The sequence below is a fragment of the Tauraco erythrolophus genome, chromosome 11 (genome assembly GCF_009769465.1).
Source record: "Tauraco erythrolophus isolate bTauEry1 chromosome 11, bTauEry1.pri, whole genome shotgun sequence".
In the NCBI taxonomy this organism is placed as follows: Eukaryota; Metazoa; Chordata; class Aves; order Musophagiformes; family Musophagidae; genus Tauraco; species Tauraco erythrolophus.
In genome coordinates, this window is record NC_141475.1 from 19,070,816 (window position 1) to 19,094,665 (window position 23,850).

General features: G+C 44.6%; 1 protein-coding gene across 1 annotated transcript in view; it reads left to right on the forward strand.

The window, feature by feature from the left end:
* The window catches only part of DIS3L2 (DIS3 like 3'-5' exoribonuclease 2), a 194,895-nt gene that overhangs the window by 70,300 nt on the left and 100,745 nt on the right, over positions 1-23,850 (forward strand). Inside the window, exons 7-9 of the mRNA XM_086618081.1 lie at positions 1,515-1,621; positions 2,817-3,064; positions 9,834-10,007. Of these exons, the coding sequence (XP_086474207.1) occupies positions 1,515-1,621; positions 2,817-3,064; positions 9,834-10,007 (529 nt within the window). The remainder of the gene's footprint in view (positions 1-1,514; positions 1,622-2,816; positions 3,065-9,833; positions 10,008-23,850) is intronic.

A 23,850-nucleotide genomic window follows, 5' to 3' on the forward strand; every position in this document is an offset into this window, starting at 1 on the left:
AAAAGATCATCTCTGGGGAGAGGCGACATCTGAAGAGCTTTGTATCAGAAGGAAAAGCTGGGGATAATTAGGTGCATATGAGACCTGGAGTTTGCCATTAGAGTGATAGCCATCATTGTCAGATAACTGCTGGGGTAACGTTGCCCAAAGGCAGCCCAGGCCCTCCGCGGCGGCAGGACCATCTGTGAAGGTGCCCTGGTGACGGTGGTGCACAGCCGTTCCCCTCGGGGCGAGCGGCTGCCCCCCGCTGCCCTCTCCCCGGCTGCCCCCAGTGCACTGCTTGGCACTGCCGGCAGCTGCAGCCTCCCCTCCCGCAGCCCATCCTCCTTCATCCGTCATGTCACCAGCAGCCTCTGCTGAGGGTCCCTGTGGGACAGATGGATGTCATCTGGGGGTCAGGGGGTCTGCGTGTCACCGCTGTTCTCCTTGAGGCTTCCTGGCGTGCGTGAGTGCCATTGGCCAGCCGGAGCACAGTCCTCAGCGAAATGTGGCTCTGTCTCATGTCTTCTAAGAAAAATAGTGACAGCTATGTCCCTTGAAACTTGCAGTCGGTGCCACGGTCTCTCTTAAGAAAGCAAAATTTCTTTTGAATGCTTAGGGCTTGATTTTAGCACATGTGCTTGAGATGGATGCGATTGCCGTAGAAGTGGAAAAAGGCATGCATCCTCCATGAGCCCTCCAGAGAAGAGCCCATGGATGTTTCCATCTGAAAATGCTACCAGAGCAGTGATCATGGGCTCTCAGCAGTGATGCAACTCAAGAAGGGACCAACCTCAGCCTTCTCCGTGGCAAAGATCACTTTGGATGTTTGTAAACACTAAATGCATTCAGTGTGCCAGCTGCCTATGGCAGATACTTTCAAACACAGATACCCAAATATTTGAAAATTGTTAACTAGAAATTAGTTGACAGTTGATTTAAATTTTCGCAGTATCTGGTGGAGAGATTTCAGAGGGAGGGAGCTGTTTGTCGTATGTAGTGATTACTTTCATAAGACTTTTTCTTAATCCTGGTCTACAGCTGAAGACGGTCAACTGAGTAGGCATGGTTTCACTTTCAAAGATAAACATGCGTTGTAAAATCTTGCATGATGTTTTTAAAGGAAATTAAATATTAAATGAATGTATGTACTTAACAGAGTATTTATATGATGTTAACGACTCCAACTAAGAAATGCCAGGAAGTTAATGTAGTTCTTAGTATTTAATACACACAATGTGTTTTCCACCATTTTGTTTATTATGGTTGGTATAGTTGTACTTGTAAAGTTTGGATTTATTTTTATTTTTATTGTTTGTCAGCAGATCTGCATGGTAAGTGAACGTATATCTGCTCTCTGTGGTAGTCTGGAGAAATAATAATTGCTTCATGCTTGGCTGTTCTAACACTTGAGAGATCTTTTTCCTTTCAAATAAGTCATCTAAATGCACTTTGTATTGTAGTTTACAGCAAAAGCCCAACACGAATTTGTCGTGGAAATGTGCTTCATTAACTGTTGTGTTTGTTTGATGCAGTGAAGGCTGTTGGGATCAGTGGCGTGCACAGAACAAAGCAAGATGATGGACCCAAGGTGAACGATCCCAGGCTCCTCCCAGATAAGTTTCTTCAAAGGACAGCCAAGGTAACTCGGTGGAGAGTGACAAGCGAGCACTTGTGCGCTCCCAAAGGCTGAAGGAGACAAGCCCTGCTCTCCTTGTAGTCTCCATCTGTTGATCTTTGAATCTCATTCCCTGTTTCAAAGAGAGTAATTGTCCGATCTGATAAAAATCAAGTGTCTTGTTATTTTTACCAATCATCCCAGTTTAAATTCCCTTCGTTTGTTACGCAAAATTACTTAGCAAAATTCAGAGAAAAGATTGGATACTAAGATGAGTGTCAGGATATCCAAAGTTGTCAGAATTAATTCTTACAGACTTTGGAAAGGCTGTTAGTGCTGTTGGTTCAAGATCTGAGTCAATCTCTGAATGTTAAAGAGACCAGAAAAGGACTACTGGGTCAGGCTGGGTCAGGTCTCTTCCACGTCTTGTGCTTTGCCTTGCAGCTCTGATTCTGGTCCCTGTTGTGGAGCGGCTGCCCACTGGTCTCACCCGGTGTGGCAGTTCCAGTGCTCAGAATCGCACAGAGGTGCAGCTCCTGAAACCTTCTGGAAGGGACTCTTTGTATAAGCTTAGGAAATGGGCTATAATATTTCTGTTATCCAGTGATTTATTATGGTCTACAAAAATATAGCCTGGATGAACACCTCTCTGGAACAATTATTTAGTGATATTGTAATTTATTATTCTTTTCAAAGCCATCTTGTATAAAGGTAAAATAACCCCTAACTTCAGAAAGCACAGAGAAGAGGAGAGAACTGCCAAATTCCCCACAGCACATCCTTTCCTGTGGTTAGCTTGGATCCGCCAGCGGCACTGTTTTTGGACTGGCCTGTTCTGTGCTGAATGTCGAAATCACAAGCCGAGGATACAAACGAAAGATTTTACTGGAGTTGCTTGTATGTTGTGGCTGATTCCCTGCGTTTGGAAGCATCTACTTCTTGTCTGGTTTTGTTCTGTAATCAAAAAAATTGTTGTAGAGAGCTAGCACTTGGAAGGCACTTAGCTCTTCTATAGCCATGAGCAAGATGGCAAGGAAAATACATTGTAAATAGGTACTCAGTTAAAAAATGCACACACACATATACACACAGAGGGAAAACATGATATAGCCCTTCTGATTTTTCCAGATATTCTGCTAAGCCTCCATGTATCCCTATTCCATTAAAGAAAATAAGTTTCTCTGAAAGTATTAACTGTAGGAACCTTTGCCTCTTCCAGGTGGTCTATATTTTGGAAAAGAAGCATTCTCGGGCAGCTACAGGCTTCATCAAGCTTCTGGCAGACAAGAACAGCGAACTCTTCAGGAGATGTGCCATGTTCTCACCTGTGGACCACAGAGTCCCCAGGGCCTATGTGTCCTTGGCTGATTGCCCTCCAGACTTTGTGAGCAGGCCTGAGGACTATTCAAATATGCTCTTCATCTGTCGCATAGTGGACTGGAAAGAAGACAGCAACTTTGCAACAGGGTATGTGGCTGCCATTGGAAGTAGAGATGACTGAGATTTCTAGTCAGAGGTCTTGGTTTCACTTAGTTGGATACATACAATAGAGACAGGAGTCTGTCAGCAAGATACTTGTCTTGTATCACTCTGGTGGATAAACTGTGATGAGTATAAGGATAGCTCATTGCTAGTTCATCTCATGACTACATAATGTTAGTTTCTTTTGGTGCTTGCTTCAGTGTGCCGGCACATCACAGCATTAAGGAGTGTACGGTCTGCTCAGAAGAGCTTGCAGTCTAGCAGGAACACACACAGGTGCTTAACCTGACCAGCACAAGCACCGTAGAGTGCTGGCAGCCTTTCGAGCCTTCCTCCCTTTGTGTAAGAGGAGTACACAGTGTGTAGACATTTCATTTCTGCCAGAGGAAGACGATCAGTAACTGTGAGGCTCATCTTTGGTTTTTAAGCCTTTACTGAGAAATAGTCGAAGGAAATCACTGATTTTTGTGGTATTTAAATTTGCATTGCTTCAAGGAAGGGTACTAGAAATCAAGAGAAGATTCGTTCACTCCTGAAGCAGATGAGAACGGTATCCCACTCTGTGCGTTTCAGGAGGCACTATAAAGCCATTGCTGTCCGAGGTTCAAATTGCAGGAACCACCTTGAAGGAGGAGATTTTAAGCCAGGGCTACTCAAATGATGTATGCTGCACTGAATCCAGATTGCAGGTTCATTTTGCCTTTCTTTGAGGAAGACCCTGTAGTTTTTAGCATTTTCTCTCTTTTCTTGGGAACAGCAGCAGTGTGCCAAGCACCCAACTGGGGTGGCCGTGCTGCTTCCTATTGAGTGGATCTCAATAAGAAATGGTGGACATTGATAAATCTATTTGGTTATCTTGGGAAAAACTGAGTAGTCCTTGTTTAGTTGGTGATCCGAAGTAGGTAACTCTGACCTATGGCAATGCTGTGGTCAAATTTTACAGGTGATGGGGATCTGGATGTAATCTGGAGCATATGCGATAGTGAGAGTTGGTCAATTTTTCTCCTTGCAAAGCCATTCTGATGGGGTAGCACAATGGACATACAGTGTCAGCACCGTGGGTTTTGGAGTCCTCAGTTCAAACTCCTGGTAAAACTTAAAGCTTACATAAAACTTTTTTCTTTTTCTTTTTTTTTTTTTTTCTAAGTGAGTATGTTGGCACAGATCTATCAGCCCTAAAACTGAACTAAACTCAAGTCCCTGTTTCCCTGAGTTTGAGTTCGTTATCAGTTGTGGCTGCTTTGTGTGCCCAGTAATAGCAAGTTTCACGTGTAGTCCTTGAGAGCCACATGAGCTGTTAAGTCACTCAGAATTTCCTAGCTAAACTTCTGTGCATGAACTGAAGTGGCCTCCCTTTGAGCCCCAGTTAGCTAGGGGCTGGCTGTGCTGTGAACTTCACTATGACTAAGTTTCTTATTGGCAGAGATTTTCTTTGTCTTCTTTGACTCCAACAGAGAAAAGACTGAAGGGTGATTGTACTGCTTGGCTTCTTGTCATGAACAACCCCCCTTTTCAGCAGAAACAGGGGAAATTAGCAGGATGGACTAATGCCTTTTTTCGTTGACTAGTGCATGTTTCTTTAATCTGTGCTCCTGACAGCATTGTATATTCTCATCTGGCTATTTTGGTAGTTTCCAAGACGTAAAGGGTGTTGTCAGGAAAGAAAACGTCCATGATTGTCTTCATACATAGCCATTTCCTCTGGGACTTCAGTAAGTGCCTTGTGGAGATGGGAGCATAAAAACCTTAGTGGCCCACTTTGTTCTTAACAGCAAATACATGGTTGTTTAAACTCTGAAAGACAAGAAAACCTTTTGAAGGTCCCAGTAGTTCCTGTTTGCTTTTGGACTGGTTTATAAGCTTATTTATAAGCCATGTTAGTAGTCATGGCCGACCTGAAAGAGAGATGAGTAGGTGATCTGGAGCTCATTGCATGCTTGGGCTTTTGAACTTTCTTGTCCACACCTTAGTTCTGGCCACAGATTTCATGATACCCCTTTGGCAGCACCACCATGGTTTTGAAGGTGTCTGGACTAAAGACACCTTCTTAGTGCAGTTTCTGCACTAAGTCTGCTGGAAGTGTGAAAAAAGAAAATCTCTCTGTAGTTGGCAGTCATTTCCCCTGGATACCTTGGGTGTTTCAGATGCTCTCCATCCTGCAGTTGAACTTCCCCAGGCTGGTCATGCACATTCCTCAGCTTTCCTCTTCGCTTAGGAAGTTCAGTGCTGTGTTTCCAACCACGGCTCATGGCATAGTCTTGTCTTCATGGTGACTGCACGTGGCTGGAGCAGTGGGATGCTCTGGCCAAGGGCTTGGCGGTGGCACTGGCCACCCAGGGTGATCACCTGCACAGGGGCAACCTGACAGTCCCTGGAGGTCCCCTTGGGGAGGGGGGTGCGTTTCTGTGTCGTGATTGCCACCTGGTGGTCGCCAGTGAGACACTGTCCCCTCTGAAGGTCGCCGTGTCACCCCGACTGTGCTGGGAAGGAGCAGGGAGGAACTGATGTCTCCATGTCCCTGGGTCCATGCTGTGGTGTTCCCTCCTGCATGTGAAGGGACGTTACCATGGCAGTGAAATGTCCTTTAACTGTACCTGCTTCAGGTAGCAGGTAAAGCAAAATAGGTCCACAATCTTATCGTTTTCCAGATAAATATTACAAGTACTGCCATGTACAGTTGTTTTCTGGAGACTTTTTCTCAGTGTTGCAGGCCAGGGCTGTTTGGGGTATCAGTCCAGATGTCTCCACGCTTTTGGAGATGGTTAAGGCGGAACCATTTTGCTCCTACATATGATGATGGATGAGACTATTTAAAAAAAAAAAAAAAGTAATAGCAAAACATTGAATCCTTGACTCCCTCTGTGTCGCACAGGGCCCGTGGCTGTTCTAACTCAGGGCTGTGGATATTGGTCTGTCAAGGTGACAAGATTTGCCATGGCGTTTGCAATAAAATGAAATGTCCCAGGATGTTCTTTCACTAGATGCTCTTTCCAAAGCCATGCAAGTGGCTTGAATCCTCGTAATCTCTGGCTTTTTATTCTGTTTGGTTTTTTTTTTTTAATTCACAAATGTAGTTGGTGTGAGGAGAAATGACCCAGATACCTTGGGTACCTCACTGTGAGGCTTGAGGGAAAGTCTGGTCCTCAAGCAGTGTGGCTCTGTCGCAAAAACACCTTCTTGCAGGTGGGACTGTCTCTCAATAAAGCCGCATCCCCCTGGCACAGCTGATCGCTGCACCGCTCTGAAGTGTAGGATGGCCCCACCTGCATGGGGAGCACCGTGTTGCTCCTGCACCGCAATGGCGGGTGTCCCAGCAGCGCCGTGGTGCGGAGCAGGGCTGGACTGCGCCCTCGGGTGCTGGGGGTTCCCGTGACACAGCTCTCTGTCTCCGTGATGCTCAGCCCTGCAGACATCTCGCCACCTCTGCTGGGACACTGGGGCTCTGTCAAGCCTGTGCCACTCTGCCTGCGAGCTTCATGGCCTGGGTGGTGGAAGCAGCTGGGTGGCCTTCCTTGCTGTCCCCTCTCCTGCTCCTGTACAAGCTTTCTCTAGGATCGACGGCTTATTAATGTGTAGGATGTTCTCCTGCTGCTGAAAGAAACCCTCTGTGTAGGATGACTGTGGGTGAGTGTGCTCCAGGAGAGACTGAGTAAGGTCATTAAGTCCCCATGGAAGTTATTCACTCCCATTTGGGAGCCTGCCCGGCTTTCCAAAGGAAACAAGCCTTATGTAATTATGCTTTGTCTTTTGGAGAGTTCTTATCATGTACCCTTTGGACATGTTGGCCAGTTTCAGCTGAGTCTGGAGAGTGGAGAGAGCTCGAATGTTTGCAGAAAAGGGTGACTAAACAGATGTGATCCATGTCACCAAGAAGGAGAGGATGGCAGCACGAGTGTGGCTCTGCCCCAGGCGCACACGCATGGGAGCTCAAGCTCCAGTGAGTCTGCAGCTCGGAGCAGTCCAGTGATCTTGCAGCTGTGGCTGTTGTGGAGGAATACCCTGTGCTGTGTGCTGCCCAACATCCTGACCACGGTGTGTTCCCGTCGGTGCACGCTGCCACTGTCTCTGACGTCAGTCCAAGGGTATTCAAGGAACCTTCCAGCATGTTCTGATGCTCCTTCGTCAGCGCACAGAAAAGAACTGTTTATGTCTGCAACCATTATAATTTTTTTTTAACCTTTTAACATTTAAAAAAAAAGATACACGCAAGCCTGGGGTGTCACAGACACCGTGACTCCCTGGGAGTGCACGTCTGACCACCACTGGGCCCTGTGCCTGTTGTTGTTTATAAGCCTCTTGAACTATTCTTGCTGCCCTTGGTGGCCGCTGAGCCCCAGAAGTGATTTTGCAGCCTGGCTGTTACTCCAGGGCCATCGGTGATCCTATATGCATTACCTTTGATCACATGCTGTCCTGTCAGATTTTGCTCTGATGCAAGTCATCATGTCTGCGTGACTGTAGCATGGCCCCAATTAAAGTTGGTTGTACACTTTTTATTTCAAGGTACTTGGGAAATGTTCCCTGGAACACCGTAAATCAAATGTTAATTACTATTAAAAAAATATTAGTCCTATATCAAACCTCTGGGTAAACCCCTTAAGATTCGTAATCTAATTTCAGTAAACGGATCAAGAGAACATGGGTTTCAAGACTGAGCTGGAAGGCACTCTGGCATTCAGAGGTGCTTTCCATGACTTGTGCAGACATCCAGCCGCCCTCCTGGTGCACTTCCCAACTCTGCCCTTCCAAGAGAAGGGGCACCTGAGACTCAAGCCTTGCCATTTCTTTTTGGTATGGCAACATGTCCTCTCTTTTCCTCTTTTTTTTTTTTTTCAATCTGTCCTTGGTGGTGCTGGTAGGCCTGAGGACCCATGGGCTTGTCCTTGCTCATTCTTCCAGCACCACACTAGACATTGGAAATAAACTGATGATTTCTCTGGTTTATTGTTACTGCTGAGGGAGAAGGAGATAGAACTGATGCCTTGTTTATTTACATTAAAATAAGAATCAGACTGGGACCAAGCTGCAGGAACAGAGAACTCAGCCTTGGTGCCAAACGCACACGTATTTCTGCCATACAGTTTGTACATAAAATTGAAACAATGGAGGGAAATATCTTTTATCCTTGTTTTCATTTTTATTTTAAAGCTAGGCCATGTGAACTCTACAATTTACCACGCCGCGAAGCGCACAATCCTTTCCAGCATATTACACAATGTGACAGGTTTATTACGCAGCCCTTCCCGTTGCGAGGAGAGATAGCTCTGCGCCCATAAAGAAGATGGGCTTGCTTGTGCGGCGCGGATGGGGTTTGTGCTGTGGGTTTATGGTACATTTGAAGCCCTGAGAGTGTCTTGCTCGTCCAAATGACAAGTGCACCATTTTGGCCCCAATTTAGGAGGGTAATTAGTGCCTGTTCTCACTCATTGGAATTAAAGCAGAAGGATCGATACAGTGATTGCCTATTTTATGCAGTGGAAAAACACTTATTAGAGTGGTTGTTTTTGCACTGTGTTATTACCCTCTCTTTTGTGTCATATTTTGATGGATTTGCCTTAATTTCAGTTGTAATTTTCTTGGGTCAGGAGCGTTATCTCTGCTGGCTGTAATGTGCCATTTGCCCTAATGGCAGTATATTAAAAAAATAAAAATATATTTTTTTATACACAAGAGGTACACACAGTACCTCTGTGTACTGTAGAGCAATCTGGAGCTGAGAAAGGGGACAAAAGGAACCACCATGAGACATAGGTTCTCATGTAGTATTTGTAACCAGATAGGGAGGGAATGAATGTCGCATTCCTTTGGAGTCCCAGTTTACACACTGTGTCCAGTGCCGAATGCTTGTTTGACACCAGAGCGCTCAGACAAATGCATGCTGGGGTTTACACTGGAGCAGATGGAAACTTTCTCTAAGCATAATAGAGCAGCAGGCTCACCCACACATGTGCAGAATACTTCATCAAAGACTATTAGCGTGCAGGGGACAGTTTCCCCTATGACTTGCTTCTAGATCATTGGCTCCGCTCCAATTAGCTTCTGGTTCAGAAGCTTCTGCTTAGCTAGGAGAGGAGGGACAAACTACTGGGAATGTTTAGGTCTTGGAAAGAACCTGGAAGATCATTGGAAAGATAATCTTTGGGCATGTCTGTGTGTATGACTCCTGTAAGGAAGGCAGTAAAAGTTCCTCACACTCTGTGATGTCTTCATGGGGCATCAGTCTGCCCAAACAGAAACATGTATCCTTTGGGATGGAGAGCAGTGTGCTGAGCTCCCCAGGAGCTGTCTTCTGCAGAGTTTCTGGCATCTGGTGGGAACCTGCTCTTCATTTCAGACAGTGAGGAGTGAGTCATGTTTTTCAGTAGTGAGGAGTCGAAGGAGGACCTCAAGGGAACCATCCATGTGTAAAGCTAGAGCTGCCTGTGTGGAGGGCTCTGCTTTTCTTATCCCTGCTGAATGTGTTTTTTTTCTAAAATTTGACTCTTTCTTACCTCTGCAAAAACCTAATAATATAAAACATCTTAAAATGAGATGCACGAAACAGCCCAGGGTACTGTCTGGCTACTGTTTTGCATCTCCAGCAGACATAAGTCATGGTATGGTTTGAATTCCTGCTAAGTCCTCTGGCAAAACTCAGGGAGAAGTGAATGGGCGAAAGAGTATGTTTGAGGGCTCAGCAGCCTTTCTGTGGGGACAGTAGCAATGTGACAGTAGTAATTATACACTTAAAAAAAGCATTTCTTTCTTTTTGCAGGCAGTTGGCCAAAAGTCTTGGGCAGGCTGGGGAGATTGAGCCGGAAACGGAAGGGATCCTGACGGAGTATGGTGTAGATTTCTCTGACTTTTCCCAGGAAGCCTTGGAATGTCTTCCCCAGAGCCTGCCCTGGGTTATCTCGCCGGGAGAAATGGACAAAAGAAGAGATTTAAGGTAACAACAAAAAAGCATGGTCTGACACTCCTTGTGTTGTTGCAGGGCTGTTTTGGTTTGTTTTGCTTTGCTTTCATCACGCTTTGAAACGGCACTGACTTTATTACGTATACCGTACTACACGTTACCTGTGCTAGCATGGAAAGAAACTGCTTTTGAAAGTACCTACAAACCTAGAAGATCAGTTATTTGGAGAAGTATTTTGTGAGGCAAAGAGGCTTTTTCTCAAAAGAACTATTGAAAACTGAAAATTTGGTATTTGGCACCTAATCTGAAAGCTTTATATTTTTGTCTGGAACGTATTACGTATTTTAGTGGTAGTTTTATAGCAGAGATTTTCTGAATGCCTGGCAGATCAAATGATCTTGGACATTGTTACTTTGAAACTTAAGCACAGGTAGAGACTGTCCTGTGTTTTCCTGTCTAGTCTCAACATTTTTCTCTGTTTTGAAGAACCAGTGTCATGTGGAGTTTATGACGGCTCTTAATCAGGTTAGCAGCTGGCAAATGCAGTCCCTCCCTGCAGCCTGGCAGCTGTGTGCTGTCCACCGACCTCACATTAGCCGTTCCTGCAACTTAGTGATGCTCCCTCCAGCTTTTGGAAACTCCATGGTCTGTTGGGTGGTAGACACACTGACATTGCTGGACTATCCAAAACTAGTGGATTTGCTACACTTGAAAGTGTCAGATTTCAGAGACATCTTTACTAGAAAAGGTTTTGAAGACAAAAGAAATTTGTTTTGAACGTCACTTTGCAGTAAAGGAAGGTGGAAGAAAGCAAAACAATAAACGTGTTAAGATGCTATGGTGTGTTCCACTCCCACCCTTGCTCGTCCTAGAGCATCCTGGCTCAGCTGGCAGATTCATTGCTTTCTTGCATATTGCTGGAGTGAAACAGCCCCGTGAGCCTGATTCCTCAAGACACTGCACTGGTGCAAGCACCAGCATATATGTAGCAAACTCCTCTCCCTCTTAGCTTGTCTGTGTTATTGGCACAGACATGAGCAATTTAAGCAGATAAGCTGATAAACTGCTGCCATTTGTATCAATACCCAGGCTCTGGATGTTACTTTGGACCTGATCCTGTGCTGTAGCCTGCAACCTCCTTACTGCTTCAGCTTTACTGAATTTCTCTTGCCATACAATGAAATAATTCAGAGGAGCATCACACTCCTGATTGACTAGTGCTAACACTCAGATACCAGATCCAGGCTGTAAGCTTCAAGTGGCTTTAAAAAAAAAACCAAACAACTAACCAAGTTTTGCGGTTCAGAAGTCACTGGAAAGTGCTTATTTTTATATTCTTGTCTACATTTCAGTAGCATTCTCTGTTTCTTCTGACCAAGTTCTTTCAAGCAAATAAAGAGCTTGACTTGTCTTCAGTCAGACAATCAGTTTTAGAAGCAAATTTGAAGAGCGTTTCTTGCTTTTATTGCTGAATTATTACACTGGGACTTATCAAGATGATAACAGTTTTGCAGTTAAGCCATTTAAATCCCTCTCTGCCCCTTCCTGACCACAGTGCACACTACAAAGTAGATTTCCTTTTGATCCTCTCAAATATAAACATTTAACAGTCAAGGTTTTTAAGACAATTATTTGAGCTTAATTTACTAATCCTTTTAATGTCAACTGCCACACTACTGACTGACTAGTCTGTGGTCTAAACACATATGGAGATAACATGAGACTTCTAGTTGTGGAAAGTAAAATACAGATGAGTCTTCTTTTTTGTTTCCTCACAGTGAGAGGTTTGTCTCCCCAGAAAAAAGATGAGTTTTATTAGTAAATGTAGTGTGAATTGTAGCTGAGTGGAGTCCTGCAGTTGGAGACCTGGCAACCATCTCTTCTGGTCTTACCCATTAGACCTTGAGAGATTGTTCTTGACAAGTCCCAAGGTAGATGGGCTTTAACTTTATTATATATTAACTTTTGTATTATCAGTGATAAGTGCGTTGTGGTCTGCAGTGTTGTACCAATAGCTGGTACACACTGACCCAGGCTGACATCCAGAAGAAGACACCTGAACCTGGGTTTCTGGTCTAGGTGCACATGGGAGTTGTGCCTTGTTTTCCAGGGGAGCTCACACTGTGTCCGTGGGCACCTGCCTCTGTCAGTGCCCACCTTTGCTGTAGTTTGTGCATGTTGATCTGTCAGGCTCCCCAGATGACTGTGCAGTACACTGAGAGTGTAGAATAGAGACTCGTCTTTTCTCCTGAAATAGCCATGTTAACACTTCTAAATAGCTCATCCTAATTCAGTTTACAGATTGCTCACCTGACTAGAGTACAGACATATTACAGTTAGGCTTAAAATACTTTCATCTTTAGTAAATCCTCTCCAGTTCTGTAGCACAGTGCTGTAAATTTTCCAGTGTCACGCATTAAGCTTTTGGGATTTGGAACCAAGAACCGAGCAAATTCTTGGGTTTTCTGGTGTTTCCTCTTCCTGAGATAACTTTTCTTTCTTTCCTTTCATCGTGGGAAATGACCCTTTCCTCCTCAAAAGGTAACTTCTGTGTTCTGCTAACCAGTGTCCCGAGTGTGGTAGGGTCTGTTTGTGTATAGAGCGCAAAGGTAGAGGTTCTGCACCAGAGACATTTGTGTGTGTGGTTTTAGATGAAGGTGAGAATGTGTTTCACCAAGCTGCTGAGGCTGGGCAAAAGGAGGGAAGGATATTTTGTCCATGCCATCTTGTAAATATGTTCCTTGATCTTCCTGCAAGTCTTTTACAGGAAGCCTGTTCTTGCCATGCATAGTCTGTTTGGATAACAACTGTGATCTCACCTACATAGCCTGTGCAGAATTGCTTCCAAGAGATCTTTTTTTTTTTCTAATTTCTCCAGTAATGGCTCACAAAGAAAGGTTTACATAATATTTTACTATTACTTAAGGCAGAAAAGATCCAAGCCTCCTGGATGGCTTTGAAATCTTTTAGCTGATTTAACTATCTGCTCTGCCACTAGTGCACAGTTTTGACATGGACATCTGCTTTTTACTTGCATGGGTTTATCTACTTGTAAAATTAGGGAAGTGTTTCATGGGCCCTCTCAGCTTATTTGTTTGTAAAGAGCACCAAAAACTTCTAATGAAAAGCACTAGGCATTATTAGGTGTTGGCATTGCATACTGCAGTTGTATTTTATAGAGAGCGCGAAGTTTCATAAAGTATCAGAATAGCGTGGTTGAGGAAATTTCCCTTCCATAGACTTTAAATGTGATAATACAGATAGGACCAGAGTTCTCATTTTATTATTCAGGTTGACTGGGATTGGTATTTTTTCACTAGATGTTTGAGAAGTGTTCGGTTACTGCTTTTAGAGAAACATTGGAGGGTTACTGTCATAGAGACAAATTTTGATGGGTGCAAAGTTTCAACCGTTTTTCGATCTTTTCCAGTGTTTCAACATGTAATTTTCATTTCCTTGTTTGCTTTACTTTGCACTTAGTGTTTCAATGGCGTGGGGCAAAATATAACCCCTGAACAGAAGAGGGGTCAGGGCAAACGAGGAAATGCAGATTTCAGAGGTGAGTGCAGGAGACGGGGGCTGGAGGACGAGGCCGTTTGAAGAGGTGTAGCCAAGAATCTAAGAAACCCAAAAGCTATTTCTAAGACTCATTCCAAATGTTTCTAATTTCATTCATATCTTTTTGTTTCCTTTACTGCTTAACTGGGACAAGAAACTAAAGCCAGGAAAGTCCGATCATAGTGGGAAACAAAAACCTAAATATTGGAGAGAGAAAAAAGGCTGTTCTTTGCAAAGCAGTTCTGCCTTTTGCTTGTCTCCCATTGTTGGTGTTACTGTGGAAAATGTATAACATCACTCTTTTGGAAAGCGCTAGAGACCGTTCAAGTAGAGATGGTTTATATAGTCTAACATGGAAGAACTTGAGGATATCTATTTCTTTACCATTTGCCTAATAATAAGTGAGCCTGTTGACCTCCGCTGGACTATTACAAATGTGAAACTTGGCACTCAAAACTGCTTGCTCTAAATTTTCCAGTTGCTTTCTCTTTTTCCATTTGATGTCATCCTGCCAAGTAGTGATTTTATTATTATAAACAGGACATTGTATTCACTTTTAAGAAGAAATATGAAGCTGAAGGTAAAATTACAAACTGCAGTTTCTCAGCTGGCAAAATACAAAACAATGAGCTAAAAATACTGAGCAGAGAAAGGGTGCTGTGGCAAGGGACTCTGAAACATCTACAAGATGGATGTGGTCTGAGGAGCAGAAACTGACTGACTTCAACTGAGTAGCTCTGAGCTCCTGAGGATCATCAAATGGTTGAGGTTGGAAGGCACCTCTGGAGATCATCTACTTCAACCCCTTTGCTCAAAGCATGGTCAACTAGAGCGGGCTGCTCAGGGCTGTGTCCACTTGGGGTTTGGATATCTCCACAGATGGAGATTCCACAAGCCCTCTGAGGAAAGTGTTCTGGGGTTCAGTCACCCTTACATTAAAAACATGGGCAGTTTTTACCTTTTAACGGAATCTCCTGTATTTTGTGCCCATTGCCTCTTCTCCTGTTGCTGGATTCCACTGAGAAGAGTCTGGCTCTGTCTTCTTTACTCCCTACCATCAGGTATGTTTTCACATTGATAAGATCTCCCTGCCTGAGCGTTCTCTTCTCGAAGCTGAACAGTCCCAGCTCTCTCAGCCTCTCCTTGTAGGTCAGATGCTCCAATTCCTTAATCATCATCAAGGCCCTTCGGCAAACGTGCACCAATATGTTGATGTCTTCCTGATACTAGGGAGCCCAGAACTGGACACAGCTCTTCAGCTGTGGTCTCACCAGTGCCAAGTAGTGGGGAAGGATAGAAGGACTGCATCTCTTGACCTGCCGGCAACACTCTTCCTAACGCAACCCAGGAGTCTGACCACCTTTGCTACCATAGCATGTTGCTGATTCATGTTTAACTTGTCCATCAGGACCCCAGGTCCCTTTCTGCCAAGCTGCTTTCCCAGCCTGAACTGGTGCATGGGGTTATTCCTCCCCACATGCAGGACTTTGCTTTTCCCTTTGGGCTTCATGAGATTCCCATCAGCTCATTTCTCTGCTGAGGTCCCTCTGAATAGCAGTATAACTGTCCATTCCTCCCACAAGGCTAAAAGGCCTGGAGGATGTCAGACCGTGGGACAGCAAGGATCCACTGCATTGACAGGAGACAATTAATGCTCACTTGCTCTCCTTGCAGGGCAGAGTTAATGAACTTTGCTCATGCATGCAGCGAGCTCTAATGCAATGAAACTTTCAATTAAATTTTGCATCTTGGTATTTCAGCATGCAACCTCAATTCCCACTGACCTAAAGCTACTGGAGTTATTGAAGGCTGAATTGTAATTTTGACTGCCCGCTGAGAAGCGTAGCATCCTTCCTTTGGTTGATAAGGGAGGAAGAGTTGGAGGTGCTTTGCTGCGTCTCTGCGTCTGCTGTGGAGGGAAGCTCTGTCACACTGCTTGTAACTGGGAAGCACAGGCAGCAGGACAATACCTGCACTGCAGTTCTGCCTGCTATTTATTTCTTTCTTGAGGAGTGTTACAGCTGGCAAGAGGCATTAGCAGTGCTTATAGTAAAGGTTTGACAGCGTGCTCTTTGCTGCAGATGTCTGAGGAGATTATTGGCTGATAAAATTAGAGGTGATGGTAAAAATGGCAGCCTTGAGCTGTGCAAGGGGTGTTGGAGGAAAGCAGTCAGCCTCTGAAACAGATGTCTTTTCAAGGCAGGTGGATGACTTCAGTTAGAAATGAGTGCAAGTCAGATAGAACATCATTAAACAGCTTGTTTCCTGGAGATTTTCCACTACAAAAAGCTAGTGTTAAGTAGAGCAAGACTTACTCAGCTATAATAGGATATTTAAAATGCTCTGGGTTCTGATGGAAACTGAGAAATGACTTGTTTAGCAAATGTATAAGCAACATTGCTACAGACCTGACTGTTATCTTGGCATGGAGAGGAGACACAGACAGGGCCAGATTATGATCTCTGCCCTCTCACTGAGCTGATCTGTGACTAATTTAATGTTCTCCATAGGGAGATACAAGGCATATAAAGGATTAGTTAGTGGTGTCTAAGGATATCAGATCTAGTCCCTCTCTAACAGGATTGATTTCAGAAGATGGTGATGATGGCTGTACCTGCTGTGGGTACTTCTGCTGTCCAGGCAGTCTGGGGAACGATGCCCTTCTTGGATGAGTGAGGACAGCTCACGTTAGCTCCGTCCTCAACCATTAGCTGAGTAAGTAAAACTCTGAATAAATATGATGCTGCTGTCAGAGTGATATGATTCAGCTCCTTGCTTCTGGTTGGCTTCTTCGGGTCCTCCTCTCTGTTTTCATAACATTTTCTACTACACTATAGCTACAGCTATTGTGGTGACACTGTTTTGTACAAAATGATGCATGGTCTTTGCTCTCAGATGCTGTTGTTACCAGTGGCTGGTGTACATAAACACACTGGCAACTTCACTGGTGTTTTTCCTTACAGGAAGGCATGTGTGGTCATTGGAAATGCAGCTTCAAGTGGAATCAGTGGTGTGCAGTTGGACAGGACTATTGAGTTCTGATCTTGTAGGCCATCAAAACTAAGCTTGCTCAGTTAAGAATCTGTTTAGTTGTGGAAAACAGTAATAACTTTTGTGACTCAGTTGTTACACATACAGTCTTGTTCCTGCCTGGCTGCCTATTTTAATGGAGAGAATAACAAAGGAAGATGAGGATAAAATCTTAAACCAATTTGAGAATGTGTCTATTTCTTACTGGATTCCACTGAATCACAAGGTGAGCTGTTGATGAGCTGAAGAAAGTGCCCTGTCCTCTCATGTTTATATATGTTAAGTGGCCCAGTTCAGGTGTGCCACACACTGCCACTTTCCTTGATGTCACGGTGCTTTGCTGGTGTCCTTCTCTCAGTACTGGTCAGGTAGCACGGGGCTGGATAGGAAATGAAGGATCCAAGTCCTGGTGTCAACCCAGGTATCTGTCTTTGATGGTGTAGATGAAGAAGAAACCCACAACTTCTTCAGTAGGTGAGGCAGTATATCCCAGCTGTGGTGTTTCAGGGCTGATCACTGATCACTAGGACAGGCTGGTCATTACAATGAACATTTTCCTCATGGCTCTGTTCTGATGGAGTGCTCTGAAGCATGCTTGGACCTGTCCATCTGCTCTGAAGCCTTTGAGTGATTTAATCCTTATTCCAGGTTATCCTCAGATCCTCACTCTGTAAAACGGAAAAAAATGTCATAATATAGATGGCACACGTGCAAGTCTGAGATGGGGGTTGTACTGGAGGTATCACAGCATGCATTAGAAGTGAGGCAATCTGGAAAAGACTAACAAAAATACTCTGAGAGATGAGGGATTGATTTACAATAAAGGATTAACTGTTCAATATGTATTTGCCAACACTAAAACTAGAAGTTTGTGAAAGATATGGTAGTTGATAGTTAAAATATGTGGACTGAAATGAAAAAATTAGAATCATTTAAGGTGGTGGAAGGACAGAAAGGGGTGTAATGAGGACAAGTAAGGTAAAACAAAGACGAAACCTTTCCTGTCCGACCTAAAATAGACTGTAGCTTGGACTGCTAAAGAAAGTATTGGAAACTCCATCACTAAAGATGCTTAATACTATACTGGAGAAAGTCCTTGCAAATGTATTGTCGTGAGTAGTCTGGCTCTGACCTATGGGGGTTGGATGACCTAATGTCTCTTCCATTTCTAGCTCTGTGCATCTATGATTAAAGTAGTTTATATAATGCAAGTGCATTTTCAATTACACTCCACCTTCTTGCGTGGGATAGTGGTGGTGCAGAGACCTCATTATATTTGTGGCACAATTACAGCATGACTTGTAGGAAATACTGCTGGTACTTGTTCTCTTAGAGACTCTGATCTCGTTTATATATATGTTGGCTTTTCAAGCCATTTAGGTGTGTTACAAGACTGCAGTGCTCTTTTTTCTGTCTTTCTCCTTACTTGGAGGCCATGAATATATAGAAGGTGTAATTGATTCTGGTTCGGTAGTCCAGTGAGCAGTCCTCAGTGAAAATGTAGATGTTTATTCTTGTAGATGTGCAGTACATCAGGATTCATTGTCAGCCACTCTCTTGGACCAAGGTTTGTTTTCTGAACCAGAACAGGACATTAGCTAAAACATAAACACAGAGAAATTAAAAAGAACAGTTCTGGCTTGATGTAGAAAGTTGGGCTTTCAATGTGTTTTATGCTGTGCTGGATTTTTGTGGGGCTTGTAACAATTAGTGTTTGGAAGGGAGAGATTTTGCTTCTGATTATTTTATAATTTCATTTCATTTTGAAATTTATGCACCATGCAAAAAGAGTTTTGTGATGTGTCAAGTATCTTTGTCGGTGTGTTACAGGGCATTCAGAGTGCCTTCAGAAATTTGTCAGGGTACTTGTATTGCATGCATTTTTTTCAATATATTCCTTTTAAGAATCTGTCTTGGAAGGAGCCACTCTGGGTTTTAACTAAAATCTGCCAGTATCAAGTGTGACAAATGTGGTAGACACTACATGTAGTAGATGTCTTTAGGAGTGGGATGTTGAAGTCTCTAAAATGTTCAAGCACTGATTGTTCAGAAATTTCTCTCTGAGAAAGAGCACTTCATCTCTATTTGAGTGATGAACGTCAGTGAAATTGGTCTCATGCTTATTGGTACTTTATAACAAACCTGCACAGAGGCCGTGGTCGAGCTGGGTTTACTTGTGATTGAAGAAAGAGATTGATTTTTGTGGTTGCCATAGCAATTGGACTGTTGTGTGAAAAAACGTTAGTAGCGTTCACTGGAGTGAGTTGACAGCTCTAGGATGCCTGTTCCCAAATTAAAACAACTGTTTCCAGCTCCGAGAAATTATGTCTGTTTAACTTTTGCAAGATGGAGCTCAGCAGGGTCTTAGAAATGACCTGAAGAGCTTAAAGATTCTAAAAGTGCCTTTGCTGTGCTTAATTTTAAAACGCCGGCTTTGAGCTGAAGTTAATAAGGGTAAACCAGGAGGCTGAGCTTTCACTCCCACCAGGCTATTGTATGTACTCACAAAGTGGAGAGAACAGGACAATCTAAAGAGTCCCTAGAAGAATGTAAATGCATTGCAAGTGTCTAGACATGCAGTCACTCGTACTGTAAATGTCTTAGCACTGACATACTCAAGTTTAAAGAAGGCTCGAGATGCCTGAACTTGGCATAAACAAAACAATGGTCGTTACTGTCTCACCTCCAGCTGCAGCAGTCTGGTCTTTGGAAATAGGCTAAGGCTTCTGCAAAAGATGTAGCTTGGTGCTTCAGGAGCTGTTGGATGACTGGAGGAACTGTGGGTTGGGGGCACTGAGCCTGGGGCAGGGCAGGATGGCCAGTGTGTGAGTAGCCACTGAGCTGCTTGAATCTTCAGTTATGCAGTGTTTGTGTGCTGGGAATCCAGAGGCAGCAGGTTCCAGCCATCTTTTCTAGGCTAGTGGGTGGTGTGGCTTCTGGTGTGTTCTTTGTTCTCTTTTGTAGTTGTTTTGGATGTGTTGGTTTTCAGGAATGACCAGTAATTGTGGCAGGAGACTGCCTTGGTCTGAAAGTCACCCTTGGGAGAGAGTCAAGGTAAATCAGGTAGTTAAGTTCAGGCACCTTAATTTTACATAAACTCCTTTGCCTGGATCTCCTGTTGGGAGACCTTTGGAGATTGCTTGCTCAACCTCTTCCTTAGCTGCTCTGATCTGCTTGCAGAGGTGCATAGCTCACTCGGTCTCTCTCTTTCATGAGACTTGGCCATCTAAATTCTGCCCATGTCCTCAGCCCTGAGCAGTCCAACTTCAGGCAAATGATAAAGTTGGGGCTTCAGTCCAGGTGATCTGAGTTGGTGGTGGCTGCAGCCAGGGCCAGGAGGGGTGATTATCTGCAGCATGCAGGAGTGTGGATGCAGTTCGGCTGCCCAACTGGCTTGGGATGTTCTTCCTCCATCCTCTGCTTTCCCTGGTTCCTGAATAGCTTGTTGACGCTTGCGTCTTCAGGACTTTGCCTCCTGTGAATGATCACTTCAGCTGGTAAGGACATAATCTTGCTTCACTGAGGGTTTTCTGATATTCTAGTGGGTACATGCATTTCTCTGAATGGTTATTTCATGGTTGTTGGTGTTTGTGAGTGGTGAAAATCTAGACTCTGTCTCTCCGCTGGTGGGTTGCCTCATCTGCGTGCTGCTGGCTGGGCAGGCTGTGTTAGGAGAATTTGCATGGCTACATGGTGCTGCTTTGTTTACTGTGTACAAGCTGGTACTTTTCTCCATGAGCAGCACCAAGCTGCCTTTACAGAAAATCACACTGGTAACACCCAAACTTTGCCCAATAACTGGCCATGCCAGAAACTTTGCCTCTGATACAGCCTGAGCCCATGGCTTACAAGTGCAACATCTTTATCCAAGTAGCCTTCCACTTGAGTAAGGATGGAGTCCTGACCACTGGGACTTGTAATCTCCTTGTGTCATAGGTGTTTATATTTTATGGTTAACTCTGATACATTCAATTCTGAATGATTTAGCTGGCAAAAATCGAGATACTGTGCCAAACTGTCCAGTGTTTTCTCTGCTGATTCTTGCGAATACCTTTGCGTAGATGAACGTATTTGCACAAAGAAAAACAAACTGCTGTTGCAGTCCTGTGATCTGTGAACGTTTTAATTACCATGACGGTAATTCCAGCTCACTAACAGGCTACTTATCTTACCTCTACCGCTGCACTAGCCATTTATTTTAGGTCCTGTTAAAGGTAGAAAGACTAACTGCTTTGCAGATATGCTTGTCCGCTTTAATTAGGCTTCCTTAAGCTGTGCAAAGAGAAACTGCACTTAATTAGCTTTCCTTAAATTAGGATTGATATACCAGCCTGTATATGTGCATGCTGTCGTTACTGTCTAATAAACTAAGCGCTCTGTTCTGCAATTTTTTTTCCCAGATGGTTGATTTGCAAAATGGCAGACGGAGCCAGCGTGTGAGCTTTGGCTTCAGCAATGCTCCTGTTACTGCTTTGGGGCTAGAAGTGGCTGGATCAGCGTTCCGGGGCGCTGCCTGGGGCTGGCAGTGTCTGGGCAGTCTGTGTGTGGCACGTCCTTTCCTGACTCTTGCTTGCAGGTCCACCATGCTCAGTGCAAGCCGTTTCCCTGATCCTCCAAAACTCCCGTAGACATTGCCTTGCTCTGGTGCAGGAAACCGCTGGCCACAAGGAGGATGGAGAAAAGGTTTCCTTCTTCTGTCGACAGAAACTCTGTGCCAGAGCAGGTCCACCTCTGCAAACCTGCATGAAACATATGGTTTGGACAAAGGGGCTCCTGTAAAAAGTGGAAGTTTCCACAGCAAAATGTTTGTTTTCAACCAATGTGAGGAGGCTGTGGGGTTCTTAAAGGCACATGTTTCTCTCTAGTCCTTTCCAGCATGAAGACCAGAAAATCTCTTAACTCTGTGTGTGTGTCTGTATCTCCTAAACCAGTTCCTTTAACTAACCAAGTTGTGTGTATGTTGGAATGAGTGGGCTTGGAACATCTCATTACTTTTACAAAGTATGTTTTGACAATTTTAAATGAATAAAACAGATTTTTTATTAGGTGTAATGACAATGAGAGATAGCTCCTTTGGGCCTTTTAAAGAAGGAAAAGAGGGGGAGTGATCAAGCTTCTTAACCTACAAGGTCATCTTGGAGGCCCTCCAGAAGCTGGAGACAGCTGCCAATTTGTATTTACCTGTGGTCGATGCGAATGTGCATACATGTAGCCGGGATATTTGCTTGTGCCTAAGCAACGTCTTAGTTAGCAGGTGCATAAAAAATACTGTTGCTTTGCGGTTTAGTCATACAACCCACTGCAGGTTGGTTTTGTTATTGGTTACGGTCAGAAATGTGGTCTGATCTCTGTGCCACAGCCTTTGGGGTATTGTACAGCCAGATAGTATGGTCAGGGGAGGAATTTGAACGGCTCCTTCCCCTTCACAGGATGGACTTGCCACATAGCTAGGAGCAATGTATTTCTTCACCCAGATGTTTTTTCTCAGCTGCCCCAGGGTCCTCCCTGGAGGTTTGTACAGGAGTGGCTGGTGTAGGTGCCAAGGGAGGGGGGACAGTTTGCACAGCAGTGGGCGGGCTGTGCCGCCCTCACCCAGCCCTTCCTCCCTTCACTTGTTGCCTTGCGCTGATTCTCTCCGGGACGAGAGATGACTCTCTGCAGTGTGCTGGAGGTAAAAGGTGATACTGGAAGGGATGGAGAAAAAGCAGGAGGATATAGCTGAGAACATGCCTTCCTTGGAGACCTTGCCCTGGAGGAACACATGCGCGGGGTGCTGCCCTCGGGCTCAGCGCTGTGATCCCATCACTCAGTGGATTGTTTTCTTTTCCACATGCCAGCCCCAATTCCTATAGCCATCTGAAACTTCTCCAGTAATAAAAACTGAAAACCAGAAATAAAATTCATCACACTTAATAATGCAATTACTGCTAAGTGGAATTCACTTAGAAAACTTCAGCGAGGTGTACTCCTGTGTGCCAGGATTATCTCACTGCTGTGAACTTGGAGCTCTGCTTGCAGACCGTCATCTCTTGTCCCATTGACTACCTGGCCATGGGCTCCGCAACACTCCTGCGGAGCCCTTATGCCAGGGAGTATCATTCCCTCTGTTACTTGCTCAGCATCTTTCTTACCTCACCTTGCAGTCTGTGCCCAGAATAAACTGCCTGTGACAAGCTACAAGTCGAAGTCCCTTGAGTAGTTTTAAAGGAGAAGCGGGTCTGAGCCCGGTGCTAAAACATATCCCAGCTGTGCTGTGCATAGAAATGCTGGTGAGAAATACTAGATCGGTATTTGTCTGGACCCCTCTTCAGCTTCGCATCTGTGAGTTTGTCTCAGACGGCGAGCTGTGTCTGTGCCTGCACTTTGCATGCTAAGAGGCTGCTCGGAGCCCGGCCAGCACGTCCCGAAGGGCAGTGGGCTGTTCATGGAGTGCTGCCCAGCGGGGCTGAGGTCTGCCTTGCCGGCCCCAGGGGTTTGGGCTCTCCGAACCGGGGCCACCACTGACCTCTCCAGTACATTTGGCTGGCCAAACACATCTCAGCAAAGCAGCCCATTAGTTGCTGCCATTGTATAAATGTGTTCAGAATTTGGCACTCGCGTATTCATGCACACTTCTTTCCAGGGCAGACTGCAAATACGCACTTCATTGAAACCAATCTGCTAATTTTCGAACTGCCTGGAGCTACGGTTCACAATGGGTGGCAGATGCTTGTGGTTGCAGGCCCTGAACATCTGGGGTATGCTAACTATTCCCCTGACACAGGAACTACAGTCTCTTTGAAGGAGCTCTTAAACCTTTTTCTTGCTCACTTGTCAGATAAAGCGAGGCAGCAGTGCCCATTCAGTGCCGTTTGCTCTTTTAAATGAAGTAACTTGAAGGAAGATTTACTAGATGTGTCTGTGGGGAGAGTCACATGCTTTTAAACCTGTGAGTTAGTGGGACTTGGTGTATCGATACGTGCACGCTGGCACGTGTGCAAGCCTGTATACTGCTTGTAGTATAGGTGTCTGTGTATCTGCATACGCACGGCTCCCTAAAGAAAGTGGCACAGTACCTTGGAGTGGAAGTATCTTGAAATTCCATCCTTAGGTGGAATTTTAAGGAATATATATTTATGGAGGTAAGATTGTTTGCAAGCCTTCAAAAATTGGTTGATTCCCAGAGCTGGATAGCTAGGCAGCAACAGATCAAAGTCCCGGTGTAGTTGAAAAGATTTTATATCTTTCAGTGTCACCATCTCTAATTTGTTTAGATGCATGCAAAGGATCAGAAACTAACGTGTGTCTA